Raw genomic sequence first — 15,640 nt, forward strand, 5'->3', positions numbered from 1 at the left:
CTAGTACACTCACCACTAGTACACTCACTCACCACCAGTACACTCACCACTAGCACACTCACCACTAGTACACTCACCACTAGTACACTCACCACTAGTACACTCACCACTAGTACACTCACCACTAGCACACTCACTCACCACCAGTACACTCACCACTAGCACACTCACCACTAGTACACTCACCACTAGTACACTCACCACTAGTACACTCACCACTAGTACACTCACTCACCACTAGTACACTCACTCACCACACTCACCACTAGTACACTCACTCACCACTAGTACACTCACCACTAGTACACTCACCACTAGTACATTCACCACTAGTACACTCACCACTAGTACACTACACTCACCACTAGTACACTCACCACTAGTACACTCACCACTAGTACACTCACCACTAGTACACTCACTCACCACTAGTACACTCACCACTAGTACACACACTCACCACTAGTACACTCACCACTAGTACACACACTCACCACTAGTACACTCACCACTAGTACACACACTCACCACTACACTCACCACTAGTACACTCACCACTAGTAAACTCCCTCACCACTAGTACACTCACCACTAGTACACTCACCACTACTACACTCACCACTACACTCACCACTAGTACACTCACTCACCACTAGTACACTCACTCACCACTAGTACACTCACCACTAGTACACTCACCACTAGTACACTCACCACTATTACACTCACTCACCACTAGTACACTCACCACTAGTACACTCACTCACTAGTACACTCACCACTAGCACACTCATCACTAGTACACTCACCACTAGTACACTCACTCACTAGTACACTCACCACTAGTACACTCACTCACTAGTACACTCACCACTAGTACACTCACTCACTAGTACACTCACCACTAGTACACTCACCACTAGTACACTCACTCACCACTACACTCACCACTAGCACACTCACTCACCACTAGTACACTCACCACTAGTACACTCACCACTAGTACACTCACCACTAGTACACTCACCACTAGTACACTACACTCACCACTAGTAAACTCACCACTAGTACACTCACTCACCACTAGTACACTCACCACTACACTCACCACTAGTACACTCACCACTAGTACACTCACCACTACACTCACCACTAGTACACTCACTCACCACTAGTACACTCACCACTACACTCACTCACCACTACACTCACCACTAGTACACTCACTCACCACTAGTACACTCACCACTTCACTCACCACTAGTACACTCACCACTAGTACACTCACCACTAGTACACTCACTCACCACGAGTACACTCACCACTAGTACACTCACCACTAGTACACTCACCACTAGTACACTCACCACTAGTACACTCACTCACCACTAGTACACTCACCACTAGTACACTCACCACTAGTACACTCACTCACCACTAGTACACTCACCACCACTACACTCACCAGTACACTCACCACTAGTACACTCACCACTACTACACTCATCACTAGTACACTCACCACTAGTACACTCACTCACCACTAGTACACTCACCACTAGTACACTCACCACTAGTACACTCACCACTACACTCATCACTAGTACACTCACCACTAGCACACTCACTCACCACTAGTACACTCACCACTAGTACACTCACCACGACACTCACTAGTACACTCACCACTAGTACACTCACCACTACACTCACCACTACACTCACCACTAGCACACTCACCACTACACTCACCACTAGTACACTCACCACTAGTACACTCACCACTACACTCACCACTAGTACACTCACCACTAGTACACTCACCACGACACTCACTAGTAAACTCACCACTAGTACACTCACCACTACACTCACCACTACACTCACCACTACACTCACCACTAGCACACTCACCACTAGTACACTCACCACTACACTCACCACTAGTACCCTCACCACTACACTCACCACTAGTACACTCACCACTAGTACACTCACTACTAGTACACTCACCACTAGTACACTCACCACTACACTCACCACTAGTACACTCACCACTAGTACACTCACCACTACACTCACCACTACACTCACCACTAGTACACTCACCACTACACTCACCACTAGTACACTCACCACTACACTCACCACTACACTCACTCACCATCACACTCACCACTACTACACTCACCACGACACTCACCACTACACTCACCACTACACTCACCACGACACTCACTCACCACTACAATCACCACTACACTCACTCACCACCACACTCACCACTACACTCACCACTATACTCACCACTACACTCACTCACCACTACACTCACTCACCACTACACTCACCACTACACTCACTCACTCACCACCCCACTCACCACCCCACTCACCACCACACCCACTCATCACTACACTCACCACCCCACTCACCACCACACCCACTCACCACCACACTCACTCATCAAAACACTCACCACGATACCTGTGACCTAGACTCGAACTGTGGATGTGAAATCTACACGAACCAGAGTCTAACTCAGAATCTTGAGCTCTGCAGATCACCCAGACTTGGGTTTTAGACCGATCTTGAGAAGTCCACCGTGAGAAGTCCATCGTGACCTGAAGTAGAACTCTGGATTTCTAGACCCCAATGCGAACTCGAGTCTAGAGGTCTGTTGGTCACTTGTGTGTGTGTATCTCACCTGGAGATACACACACACACCTGTGTGTGTGTTTGTGTCACCTGGAGAAACAACACACACCTGTGTGTGTGTGTATCACCTGGAGACACACACACACCTGTGTGTGTGTCACCTGGAGATATGAACACACCTGTGTGTGTGTCACCTGTGTGTGTGTGTCACCTGGAGACACACACACACCTGTGTGTGTGTGTCACCTGGAGATACACACACACCTGTGTGTGTGTCACACCTGGAGACACACACACCTGTGTGTGTGTGTGTCACCTGGAGACACACACACACCTGTGTGTGTGTGTGTGTCACCTGGAGACACACACACACCTGTGTGTGTGTGTGTCACCTGGAGACACACATACCTGCGTGTGTGTGTGTGTGTGTCACACACCTGGAGATACACACACCTGTGTGTGTGTGTATCTTACCTGGAGATACACACACCTGTGTGTGTGTGTGTCACACACCTGGAGATGCACACACACACCTGTGTGTGTGTCACCTGGAGATACGAACACACCTGTGTGTGTGTGTGTGACTCGCAGCTGTATACGGAGGTGAAGCGTGGCGAGGTGAGCAAGACGTTTCGCACCGTGATCCGGCAGAAGGAGGGTCTCTGCGCTGTCGGCGGACTGTCGGACATCTCCAGCGAGGGCACCCAGCACTCGTACTCAGGTAACTCGCACCTGGGCTCCATGCCGACACCTGGAGATGCCTGTTGTATATTTGGAGTTTGAGTGTCTCTCTCTCTTTCATCATCATCATCATCACGGTGGCAAGATGTTAACTACCTCGCCTGATGTGCACCACCTCGTGGGTTCGATCCCAACCCCTGACGCCTGTTGTATATTTGGGTCCTTGTGCGTCTATCATCATCATGATGGTGGTTGGTACTCGGGTAATACGCATCTGGGTTCCATCCCGACACCTGCAGATGCCTGTTGTATATTTGGAGTTTGAGTGTCTCTCTCTCTCTCTTTCATCATCATCATCACCATCACGGTGGCAAGATGTTAACTACCGCGCCTGGTGTGCACCAGCACCTGGGTTCGATCCCGAACCCGTCTATCATCATCATCATCATGGTGGTGGTTGGGCGATGTTAACTAAACTATCGTGGTATGCAGGAGGTTCGTGCGTTCGACCCCGAACCCTGAAGCCTGCTGTCTATTAGGATTGTTGCGTGTCTCTCCCTCTCTCTCATCGTCATCATCATCACCACGGTGGCTAGGAGATGTTAACTACTTCGCCCGGTACGCAGGCGGTCCCCCTGATGATGCCTGTTGCGTGGAGTATTTGACGTGATTATAAGCCCACTCCGTTGAGCTGTAATTTGTGATAGAATAATCATCGTCAGCAGAAAAATCATCGTGAGCGGCATCCTCCTCATCATCATCATCATGAACAGAAGCAGCATGACCAGCATCATCATCAGCAGTATAATCAACATCATCATCATCAGTAGTTTCAACATCATCTAAGGCAATAGCAGCTGTGAGCCAAGTGGGGGGCGGGGGGGGTAAGCCGCCATGCCCCCTTTGTATCCAGCCCTGGTCACCAGTGACCTCCTACACCACCACTACCACCTTCTCACCACCACCACCTCCTCACCACCACCTCACCACCACCACTACCACCACCTCCTCACCACCACCTCCCCCACCACCACCTCCCCCACCACCTCCACCTCCTCACCACCACCACCACCTCACCACCACCACCACCTCACCACCACCACCACCACCTCCCCCACCACCTCCACCTCCTCACCACCACCACCACCTCACCACCACCACCACCTCACCACCACCACCACCTCCCCCACCACCTCCACCTCCTCACCACCACCTCCTCACCACCACCTCCTCACCACCACCACCACCACCTCCTCACCACCAACTCGTCACCACCACCTCCTCACCACCTCCCTCACCACCACCACCTTCTCACCACCACCTCCCCCACCACCACCTCCCCCACCACCACCACCTCCCCCACCACCACCTCCCCCACCACCACCACCTCCCCCACCACCACCTCCTCACCACCACCACCTCCCCCACCACCACCACCTCCCCCACCACCACCTCCTCACCACCACCACCTTCTCACCACCACCTCCCCCACCACCACCTCCCCCACCACCACCACCTCCCCCACCACCACCTCCCCCACCACCACCACCTCCCCCACCACCACCACCTCCCCCACCACCACCTCCTCACCACCACCACCTTCTCACCACCACCTCCCCCACCACCACCTCCCCCACCACCACCACCTCCCCCACCACCACCTCCTCACCACCACCACCTCCTCACCACCACCTCCTCACCACCACCACCACCACCTCCCCCACCACCACCACCTCCTCACCACCACCACCACCTCCTCACCACCACCACCACCACCCGCCGTGTGTAGAGGAGGAGAAGGTGGCGTTCGTGAACTGGATCAACGTGGCGCTGGAGCGCGACGCCGACTGCCGCCACGTGCTGCCCATGGACCCCGACAGCGACGCGCTCTTCCGCTCCATGGGCGATGGCATCGTCCTCTGGTGGGTCCCTCCTCATCCTCCACCTCCTCATCCACCTCATCCACCTCCTCCTCCACCTCCTCCTCCACCTCCCCATCCTCCACCTCCACCTCCTCCACCTTCTCATCCGCCACCTCCTCCACCTCCCCATCCTCCACCTCCACCTCCTCCACCTTCTCATCCGCCACCTCCTCCACCTCCCCATCCTCCACCTCCACCTCCACCTCCTCATCCTCCACCTCTTCCATCTCCTCATCCTCCACCTCCTCCTCGTCTACCTCCTCATCCTCCACCTCCTCCACCTCATCCTCCACCTCTTCCATCTCCTCATCCTCCACCTCCTCCTCGTCCACCTCCTCATCCTCAACCTCCTCCACCTCCTCCACCTCCTCATCCTCCACGTCCTCCACCTCCTCATCCTCCACCTCTACCTCCTCCACCTCTTCATCCTCCACATCCTCAACGACCTTCAACTTACCCTCCTCCACCTCCTCCTCCACTTACTCATCCTCCACCTCCTCAACCTCCTCCACCTCTTCATGCGCCACCTCGTCCTCGTCTACCTCCTCATCCTCCACCTCCTTCACCACCTCCACTTACCCTCCTACGCCTCCTCCTCCACCTCCTCCTCATCCACCTCCTCCCATCTGCTACCTCCTCCAATTCTCCTCCTCCTGCTCCACCACCTCCACCTCCTCCACCTCCTCCTCGTCCACCTCCTCCCATCCTCCACTTTCTCCTCCACCTCCCATCCTCTTCCTCCAGCTCATCCCATCCACCTCCTCCCATCTGCTACCTCCTCCAATTCTCCTCCTCCTGCTCCACCACCTCCACCTCCTCCACCTCCTCCTCGTCCACCTCCTCCCATCCTCCACGTTCTCCTCCACCTCCCATCCTCTTCCTCCAGCTCATCCCATCCACCTCCTCCCATCTGCTACCTCCTCCAATTCTCCTCCTCCTGCTCCACCACCTCCACCACCTCCACTTGCCATCCTCATTCTTTCACCTACCACCTCCTCCCATCCTCCACCTCCTCTTCCCCCTGCTGCTCCCCCTCCTCCTGCTTGTGGTACTGATGTGGCTATGCTTGTGCTTTAGCTCGTGCTGGTGCTAGTGCTGGTGCTAGTGTTGGTGCTAGTGCTTTAGCTAGTGCTGGTGCTAGTGCTGGTGCTTGTGCTTTAGCTCGTGCTGGTGCTAGTGCTGGTGCTAGTGTTGGTGCTTGTGCTTTAGCTAGTGCTGGTGCTAGTGCTGGTGCTTGTGCTTTAGCTCGTGCTGGTGCTAGTGCTGGTGCTAGTGTTGGTGCTTGTGCTTTAGCTAGTGCTGGTGCTTGTGCTGGTGCTAGTGCTGGTGCTAGTGCTGGTGCTAGTGCTGGTGCTAGTGTTGGTGCTAGTGCTGGTGCTTGTGCTTTAGCTCGTGCTGGTGCTAGTGCTGGTGCTAGTGCTGGTGCTAGTGCTGGTGCTTGTGCTTTAGCTCGTGCTGGTGCTAGTGCTGGTGCTAGTGCTAGTGCTGGTGCTAGTGCTGGTGCTAGTGCTTTAGCTCGTGCTGGTGCTAGTGCTGGTGCTAGTGCTGGTGCTAGTGCTGGTGCTAGTGCTGGTGCTTGTGCTTTAGCTAGTGCTGGTGCTGGTGTTGGTGCTAGTGGGGAGCGGTAGTGTAGTAGTTAGCGCGCTGCGCTGCGAACCTGGCGACCCCAGTTCGATTCACGCTCACGGCCAACACCCAGTGACGAATATCTGAACCGGTACTGGGCCTCCGCTAGGTCGACTCAGCCTCAAATGAGTACCTGGTGCGGTGTGTAAACATCGCCACTGGGGAGACAAAGGCGGTCTGGCGTGGTGCTGGCCACCCACCCCCTCGTGTGCCGTGCCGGCCTTCATAGGTGCTCGCTAACAGCACTTGCCCCTACAGTCTATCAAGGCTATACGAGTGATATTCATATTCTTAGGTTTTATCGGTAAAGTCACGTAGGTAAAAAACATTAAAAAGTAAAATAAAATAAAAATCACGACGTTTCGGAGGCAACACAAGCTTCCGTCTTCAGGTGGTACCGTCACAGCCACGACAGCTGTATCAAGTAAATGAGAGATTGCAGAAGCCACCATTTACGTGATACAGCTGTCGTGGCTGTGACGGTACCACCTGAAGACGGAAGCTTGTGTTGCCTCCGAAACATCGTGATTTTTATTTTATTTTACTTTTTAATGTTTTTTACCTACGTGACTTTACCGAAAAAACCTAAGAATATGAATCATTGCAGTCACGAAAGCTTCAAATCTATAATTATACGAGTGACCTTTGATCTTTGCTAGTGTTGGTGCTAGTGGCGTGTGACACCCCCCCCCCCCTGTCCCGTGCAGCAAGATGATCAACCACTCGGTGCCGGACACCATCGACGAGCGGACGATCAACAAGAAGAAGCTCACCCCGTTCACCATCCAGGTGAGCGACACTCGGACAAAGACAAAGATCCCCCGCGTAGCCTCAACAGACTGTTGGAGGCAAGTGCTGGTAGCGACTTGGCAGCGCCTATGGAGGCCGGCACTGTGGCCAGCACCACGCCTGGCCGCCTTTGTCTCCCCAGTGTCCATGTTTACTGCACCGCACCAGGTACTCAGTTGATTGCTGAGTCCCAGGAGCGGTTCAGATAATCGCCACCGGTGTTGGCCGCGAGCGGGAATCGAACTCGGGTCGTCCTGCTTCGAAGCGCAGCGTAGCGCTGACCGCTACTGTGGGGGGCTGACACCTACCTCCCCGCTCCCCATGCCCCCCATCTCGCCGGGCCCTCTCCGATGGGGCGATCGGCCCCCCCCCCGTACCAGCGCCCTCTCTCAGGGACATGGTCACGTGGCTGGCTCACCACCGCCCGGAGTTACCCACACACTCCCCACGTACACCACCACCACTGACGCGGAGGTGGCTGCGTGCACGCGCGCGCCCCTGCAGGCGCTCGTTGCACACAAAGGCGAACGCTAATAAGTATAACCCGTAAAAACAAAGTTTCTCACTATAAATCCTTTATATGCGTGGCGGCTAGAGTCTTCTCGTCCTCTGGCTTGAGATGGCTGCCACCTATGGGTCAGATGATTGCATTGCACCATTAAGCAATTGGTAATTAAATATAATATTTTTGTCCTAAAAAGTGTTAAATTTTGGAAAAAAATTTTCACGAACATTAATTGTCAAGCACAACGAGTCTGTGTGGAAAATGTCAGCTCGATTGGATCACGGGAAGTGGGTTAAAAAACGACCGAAAGATTTGCACGGTCCTAAGCAAGCAAGCGAACTTTATATAAAGGATTTAGAAATAGCCGTGTGAATATGCACCCCTCCCCTGCGCTGGATAAGCCTGAATCCGCCGTGCAAACAGATGCTAGCGGGAAATAGAGCGGCTGGGACAGGGCTGCGGGGCAAGCCTCACCGTGAACGCGAGTTCTACTGCGTAAAGAGCGCTGCGTAAACACGCACGCGAGCGCGTGCACACGACGGTGGTGGGTGGGGGCATGGTGGGGGGTGGGGGCGGTGATGGTGGGGGCGGTGGTGGTGGCGGTGGTGGTAGGAGGGGCAGTGGTGGGTGGGGGCGGTGGTGGGTGGGGGCGGTGGTGGGGAGGGGGCGGTGGTGGGCATGGTGGGGGGTGGGCGGTGGTGGTGGGTAGGGGCGGTGGTGGGTGGAGGCGGTGGTGGGCATGGTGGGGGTGGGCGGTGGTGGTGGGTGGGGGCGGTGGTGGGCATGGTGGGGGGTGGGCGGTGGTGGTGGGTGGGGGCGGTGGTGGGTGGGGGCGGTGGTGGGCATGGTGGGGGGTGGGCGGTGGTGGTTGGTAGGGGCGGTGGTGGGTGGAGGCGGTGGTGGGCATGGTGGGGGTGGGCGGTGGTGGTGGGTGGGGGCGGTGGTGGGCATGGTGGGGGTGGGCGGTGGTGGTGGGTGGGGGCGGTGGTGGGTGGAGGCGGTGGTGGGCATGGTGGGGGTGGGCGGTGGTGGTGGGTAGGGGCGGTGGTGGGTGGGAGCGGTGGTAGGAGGGGCGGTGGTGGGTGGGGGCGGTGGTGGGTGGGGGGCGGCGGATGGTAGGAGGGGCGGTGGTGGGGAGTGGGCGATGGTGGTGGTGGGGGTGGTATCATGTCACGGTGCGCCAACCGCAGCGCCACCGCTCGCAGAGACGCGTCTTGGCTGTGGCGCCGCAGGAGGAGCGGGGGAAGCGGTCTCCGCGTGGCGCTCGCGGAGCGGATGTTCACATCGTGGCCGCTTTCTTTACTTCTCCAAACGCTTCTCTCTCGCTCGCTCGCTGCATCAGTATCCGTCTTAACAGACTGTAGGGCAGCGGTCGGGAACCTATGGCTCGCGAGCCATATATGGCTCTTCTGGTGACGGCATATGGCTCCCAGACAATTTTGAGTTGAAAAAAAAATACAAAAATCACTTTGGAACTGATTTTAAAATACTTGTGATATTAGCTGAATAATACCGTGTCATTTTAAAGTAAACAGAAATTAGTTTTGAAGATAAATTTCACGGGTCACGGGGCCTCAACGCCTGCATGAAGCTCAACCTCACCACGTCGTATGAACCAGACTACAAGGCCATCAGCAAAACCAAGGCAGCACCAGAAGTCGCATTAAAAGTGATACGTATTTAACTTATTACACGTTGAAAATACTATATGGCTCTCAATGCAATATATTTAGAAATATTTGGCTTTTATGGCTCTCCCAGTCAAAAAGGTTCCCGAGCCCTGCTGTAGGGGCAAGTGCTGTTAGCGAGCAGCACCTATGAAGACCGGCACGGCACACCGAGGGGGGTGGGTGGCCAGCACCACTAGTGGCGATGTTGACACGCTGCAACAGGTACTCATTTTGAGGCTGAGTCGACCTAGGGGAAGGCCCAGCACCGGTTCAAAGAATCGTCACCGGGTGTTGGTGGCCGTGAGCGGGAATCGAACTTCCTGTCACCGTGTTTCACACACCACACGCACACGCGCACAGACAAAGATCCCCCGTGTAGCCTCGCCAGACTGCCGTGGCAAGTGCTGTGAGCGAGTAGCGACCAATGTAGGTCACCATGGTGCACGTGGTGGGTGATTGGCAGAGGTGTGGACTCGAGTCATGTGACTTGGACTCGAGTCAGACTCGAGTCATGAATTTGATGACTTCAGACTCGACTTGGACTTGCATAACAATGACTTTGTCCCACCTCTGAGGTGTGGACTCGAGTCATGTGACTTGGACTCGAGTCAGACTCGAGTCATGAATTTGATGACTTCAGACTCGACTTGGACTTGCATAACAATGACTTTGTCCCACCTCTGAGGTGTGGACTCGAGTCATGTGACTTGGACTCGAGTCAGACTCGAGTCATGAATTTGATGACTTCAGACTCGACTTGGACTTGCATAACAATGACTTTGTCCCACCTCTGGTGATTGGGGGTGGTGGGGTGGTGCCACAAAAGACAAAGGTCCCCCGTATAGCCTCGACAGACTGTCGGGGCAAGTGCTGTGAGGTCAACACGGTTTTATCGACCACACTACCCCAACACATATCCTGAGCCCTACCCCCTACCCCCCCCGGTCGTTCTGTCCCTTCCCCCCCATCCCCCCCCCACCCCCAGGTGACCCCCCCCCGACTTCTCTTGTTCCCATCCCCCACCCCCCCACCACCATCCCCACTTTGGTCGGACTTCAAGCCACTTCCTCATTTGACAGACACGTGTACAGTCTAAGTGTGGCAACCGGTGTCACTCCATGTGGGACGTGGGTGGCCTCGGGGGGGGGGGGGTAGGAGGGGGGATGGGGGGTTGGGTCGTTTATGTGGGATGACCATACTTCACCACGCTAGTCAATGCGGTTTTTGCTGAAGGCGGCAGGGATAACAGCGAATCGGGAACGTAGACGAGACAGTACAACAATGGATCTTTGCTGCTCCGATGCCCTCTGCTGCTGCCCGCCACATAGCCTCCTTAGCAGCAGCCTATAACACCTGGTTCGCACAGTGGGAGTCGCACACTCAAGCTGTAGCGAGCACTCTCGTAACCAACACGCGGAGGCAGGTGAGGATTCCACACCTGTTATTCCACCTTATCCATCACATGCTGCTCTCTCCTTCATCCACAGCTCCCTCTTTCATACACAGCTCTCCCTCATTCATTTACAGCTGCCTCCTCCATCCACAGCTCTCTCCTTTATCCACACCTCCCTCCTTCATCCAAAGCTCTCTCCTTCATCCACAGCTTTCTCCTTCATCCACAGCTATCTCCTTCACCCACAGCTCTCTCCTTCATCCACAGCTCTCTCCTTCACCCACAGCTCCCTCCTTCATCCACAGCTATCTCCTTCACCCACAGCTCTCTCTTTCATCCACAGCTTCCTCCTTCATCCACAGCTCCCTCCTTCATCCACAGCTTTCTCCTTCATCCACAGCTTTCTCCTTCATCCACAGCTCCCTCCTTCATCCACAGCTCTCTCCTTCATCCGCAGCTCATTCCTTCATCCACACTCTCTCCTTCATCCACAGCTTTCTCCTTCATCCACAGCTCTCTCCCTCATCCACAGCTCCCTCCTTCACCTACAGCTCTCTCCTTCATCCACAGCTCTCTCTCTCGTTCATCCACAGCTCTCTCCTTCATCCACAGCTCCCTCCTTCATCCACAGTTCTCTCCTTCACCCACAGCTCTCATTCTTCATCCACAGCTCCCTCCTTCATCCACAGCTCTCTCCTTCATCCACAGCTCTCCCTCCTTCATCCACAGCTCTCCCTCATTCATTTACAGCTCCCTCCTTCATCCACAGCTCTCTCCTTCACCCACAGCTCTCTCCTTCACCCACAGTTATCTCCTTCACCCACAGCTCTCTCCTCCTTCATCCACAGCTCCCTCCTTCATCCACAGCTCTCTCCATCATCCACAGCTCTCTCCTTCATCCACAGCTCTCTCCTTCATCCACCGCTCTCTCCTTCATCCACAGCTCCCTCCTTCATCCACAGCTCTCTCCTTCATCCACAGCTCTCTCCTTCACCCACAGCTCTCTCCTTCATCCACAGCTGTTTCCTTCATCCAAAGCTCTCTCCTTCACCCACAGCTCTCTTCTTCATCCACAGCTCCCTCCTTCATCCACAGCTCTCTCCTTCATCCACAGCTCTCTCCTTCACCCACAGCTCTCTCCTTCATCCAAAGCTCTCTCCTTCATCCAAACTCTCTCCTTCATCCAAAGCTCTCTCCTTCATCCAAACCTCTCTCCTTCATCCACAGCTCTCTCCTTCATCCACAGCTCTCTCCTTCATCCAGAGCTCTTTCCTTCACCCACAGCTCTCTCCTTCATCCACAGCTCTCTCCTTCATCCACAGCTCTCTCCTTCATCCAAAGCTCTTTCCTTCACCCACAGCTCTCTCCTTCATCCACAGCTCCCTCCTTCATCCACAGCTCTCTCCTTCATCCACAGCTCCCTCCTTCATCCACAGCTCTCTCTTTCATCCACAGCTCTCTCCTTCATCCACAGCTGTTTCCTTCATCCAAAGCTCTCTCCTTCATCCAAAGCTCTCTCCTTCACCCACAGCTCTCTCCTTCATCCACAGCTCTCTCCTTCACCCACAGCTCTCTCCTTCATCCACAGCTCTCTCCTTCACCCACAGCTCCCTCATTCATCCAAAGCTCTCTCCTTCACCCACAGCTCTCTCCTTCACACACAGCTCCCTCCTTCACCCACAGTTATCTCCTTCACCCACAGTTATCTCCTTCATCCACAGCTCCCTCCTTTATCCACACCTCCCTCCTTCATCCGCAGCTCTCTCCTTCATCCACAGCTCTTTCCTTCACCCACAGCTCTCTCCTTCACCCACAGCTCTCTCCTTTATCCACAGCTCTCTCCTTTATCCACAGCTCGCTCCTTCACCCACAGCTCTCTCCTTTATCCACAGCTCTCTCCTTCATCCGCAGCTCTCTCCTTCATCCGCAGCTCTTTCCTTCACCCACAGCTCTCTCCTTCATCCACAGCTCTTTCCTTCACCCACAGCTCTCTCCTTCATCCACAGCTCTTTCCTTCACCCACAGCTCTCTCCTTCATCCACAGCTCTCTCCTTGATCCACAGCTCTCTCCTTCATCCACAGCTCTCTTCTTCATCCAAAGCTCCCTCCTTCACCCACAGGTCTCCCTCCTTCATCCACAGCTCTCTCCTTCATCCACAGCTCTCTCCTTCACCCACAGCTCTCTCCTTCATCCACAGCTCTTTCCTTCACCCACAGCTCTCTTCTTCATCCAAAGCTCTCTCCTTGATCCACAGCTCTCTCCTTCATCCACAGCTCTCTTCTTCATCCAAAGCTCCCTCCTTCACCCACAGGTCTCCCTCCTTCATCCACAGCTCTCTCCTTCATCCACAGCTCTCTCCTTCACCCACAGCTCTCTCCTTCATCCACAGCTCTCTCCTTCATCCACAGCTCTCTCCTTCATCCACAGCTATCTCCTTCATCCACAGCTCTCTCCTTTATCCACAGCTCTCTCCTTTATCCACACCTCCCTCCTTCATCCACAGCTCTCTCCTTCATCCGCAGCTCTCTCCTTCATCCACAGCTCTTTCCTTCACCCACAGCTCTCTCCTTCATCCACAGCTTTCTCCTTCATCCACAGCTCCCTCCTTCATCCACAGCTCTCTCCTTTATCCACAGCTCTCTCCTTCACCCACAGCTCTCCTCCTTCATCCACAGCTCCCTCCTTCACCCACAGGTCTCCCTCCTTCATCCACAGCTCTCTCCTTCATCCACAGCTCTCTCCTTCATCCACAGCTCTCTCCTTCATCCATAGTTCTCTCCTTCATCCACAGCTCTGTCCTTCTGCTCACTCCTGCCAACGTCTCCCTCTTATCCGCACGTGCCCATCTGCCATTCCCTCCTCCTCCCCTCGTCCCTACAGGGATTGGTGTCACCGTGTAAGGGAGAAGCTATCGCCCCATGATGTCTTGACTGCTATGTGCCCCGACGAAATCTGTATGTTGAGTTGGTGATCACCCTGAGGTCACCCTTGGAAATTAGACTCCTATCCTGGTCCTCTTGAGCTTTTGGTGGCGCACAGAATCAACTGGGATTTTGAACCTGTTCAAACTCGTGGTGGTTTCTCCCTGCTGTGCTATTTTTAAATCCTTTATATTAAGTTCGCTTGCTTGCTTACGACCGTGCAAATCTTTCGGTCGTTTTTTAACCCACTTCCCGTGATCCAATCGAGCTGACATTTTCCACACATACTCGTTGTGCGTGACAATAAATGTTCGTGAACATTTTTTTCCAAAATTTTACACTTTTTAGGACAAAAATATTATATTTAATTACCATTTGCTTAATGGTGCAATGCAATCATCTGACCCATAGGTGGCAGCCATCTCAAGCCAGAGGACGAGAGGACTTTAGCCGCCACGCATATAAAAGATTTATAGTGAAAAACTTTGTTTTTACGGGTAAATTTGTTTCATTTTACCAGCTACGGCCCACTCAGCTGTGTAGCTCTTTTTCCGAAGCGACCTTGGCCGTCACAAATGATAGCAGTTGAACTTTAGTGGCTATTCTCGTGGGAATCTACAGCAGTAGCGAAATACTGAGCGCGTGGTGATGTTCATTCGAAATGTGGAGGGAAAAAGCGGAATACCCGGATCAAAATCCACACGACCACGGGTAGAGAGAGAGATGAGCTACCCGTCGGAGGCCGTCTGACTGCGAGAAGGGCTGCGTGCAGAACGAGAGTGAGCGAGAGAGTGAGCGAGAGAGTGAGCGAGAGAATGAGCGAGAGAGTGAGCGAGAGAGTGAGCGAGAGAGTGAGCGAGAGATTTAGCGAAAGAGTGAGCGAGAGAGTGAGCGAGAGAGTGAGCGAGAGAGTGAGCGAGGGAGTGAGCGAGAGAGTGAGCGAGAGAGTGTGCGGGAGAGTGAGCGAGAGAGTGAGCGAGAGGTGGGGCTTTACATAAAGCAAAGTTTAAAAATGTAAAAAAAAATACAAAAAAATTACTAAATGATGAACGAAGCAAAGTGGCGACTACACCGAGCATCTTCTTGTTTCCATTGATCGTAAAAAAAGAGAGAGACGCAAACTACAAATATACAGCAGGCGTCGTCAGGGTCAGGATCGAACCCACGACCTCTTGTGGGCATCACGGTGGCGAGATGTTAACTACCTCACGTGGCATGCAGGAGGTCATGGGTTCGATGCTGACCCTGACTCCTGTACATTTGAAGTTTGCGTGTCTTTCTCTCTCTCTTTTTTTTACGATCAGAGGAATCAAGAAGATGCTCGGTGTAGTCGGCACTTTGCTTCGTTCATCATTTCGTTTTTTAATGCTTTGCTTTTAGTTAACCCCCCCCTACCCCCGTGTCTTTCTCTCTCTTCCCGTGGTGGTCGCGTGGGTTTTTCTCCGGGTCCTCCAGATTTTCGCTCCACATTGAC

The 15,640-nt window shown here is 53.9% G+C and overlaps 1 protein-coding gene across 2 annotated transcripts in view; it reads left to right on the top strand.

Moving 5' to 3' along the window:
* LOC133357301 (plastin-3-like) overlaps positions 1-15,640 on the top strand; it is an 86,092-nt gene that overhangs the window by 16,859 nt on the left and 53,593 nt on the right. For both annotated transcript variants that reach the window (XM_061575180.1, XM_061575181.1), the window contains exons 4-6: positions 3,250-3,379; positions 5,129-5,261; positions 7,595-7,676. In XM_061575180.1, the coding sequence (XP_061431164.1) occupies positions 3,250-3,379; positions 5,129-5,261; positions 7,595-7,676 (345 nt within the window). The remainder of the gene's footprint in view (positions 1-3,249; positions 3,380-5,128; positions 5,262-7,594; positions 7,677-15,640) is intronic.

The sequence above is a fragment of the Lethenteron reissneri genome, chromosome 57 (genome assembly GCF_015708825.2).
Source record: "Lethenteron reissneri isolate LAM-NWPU_2019-01 chromosome 57, ASM1570882v1, whole genome shotgun sequence".
Lineage (NCBI taxonomy): Eukaryota > Metazoa > Chordata > Hyperoartia > Petromyzontiformes > Petromyzontidae > Lethenteron > Lethenteron reissneri.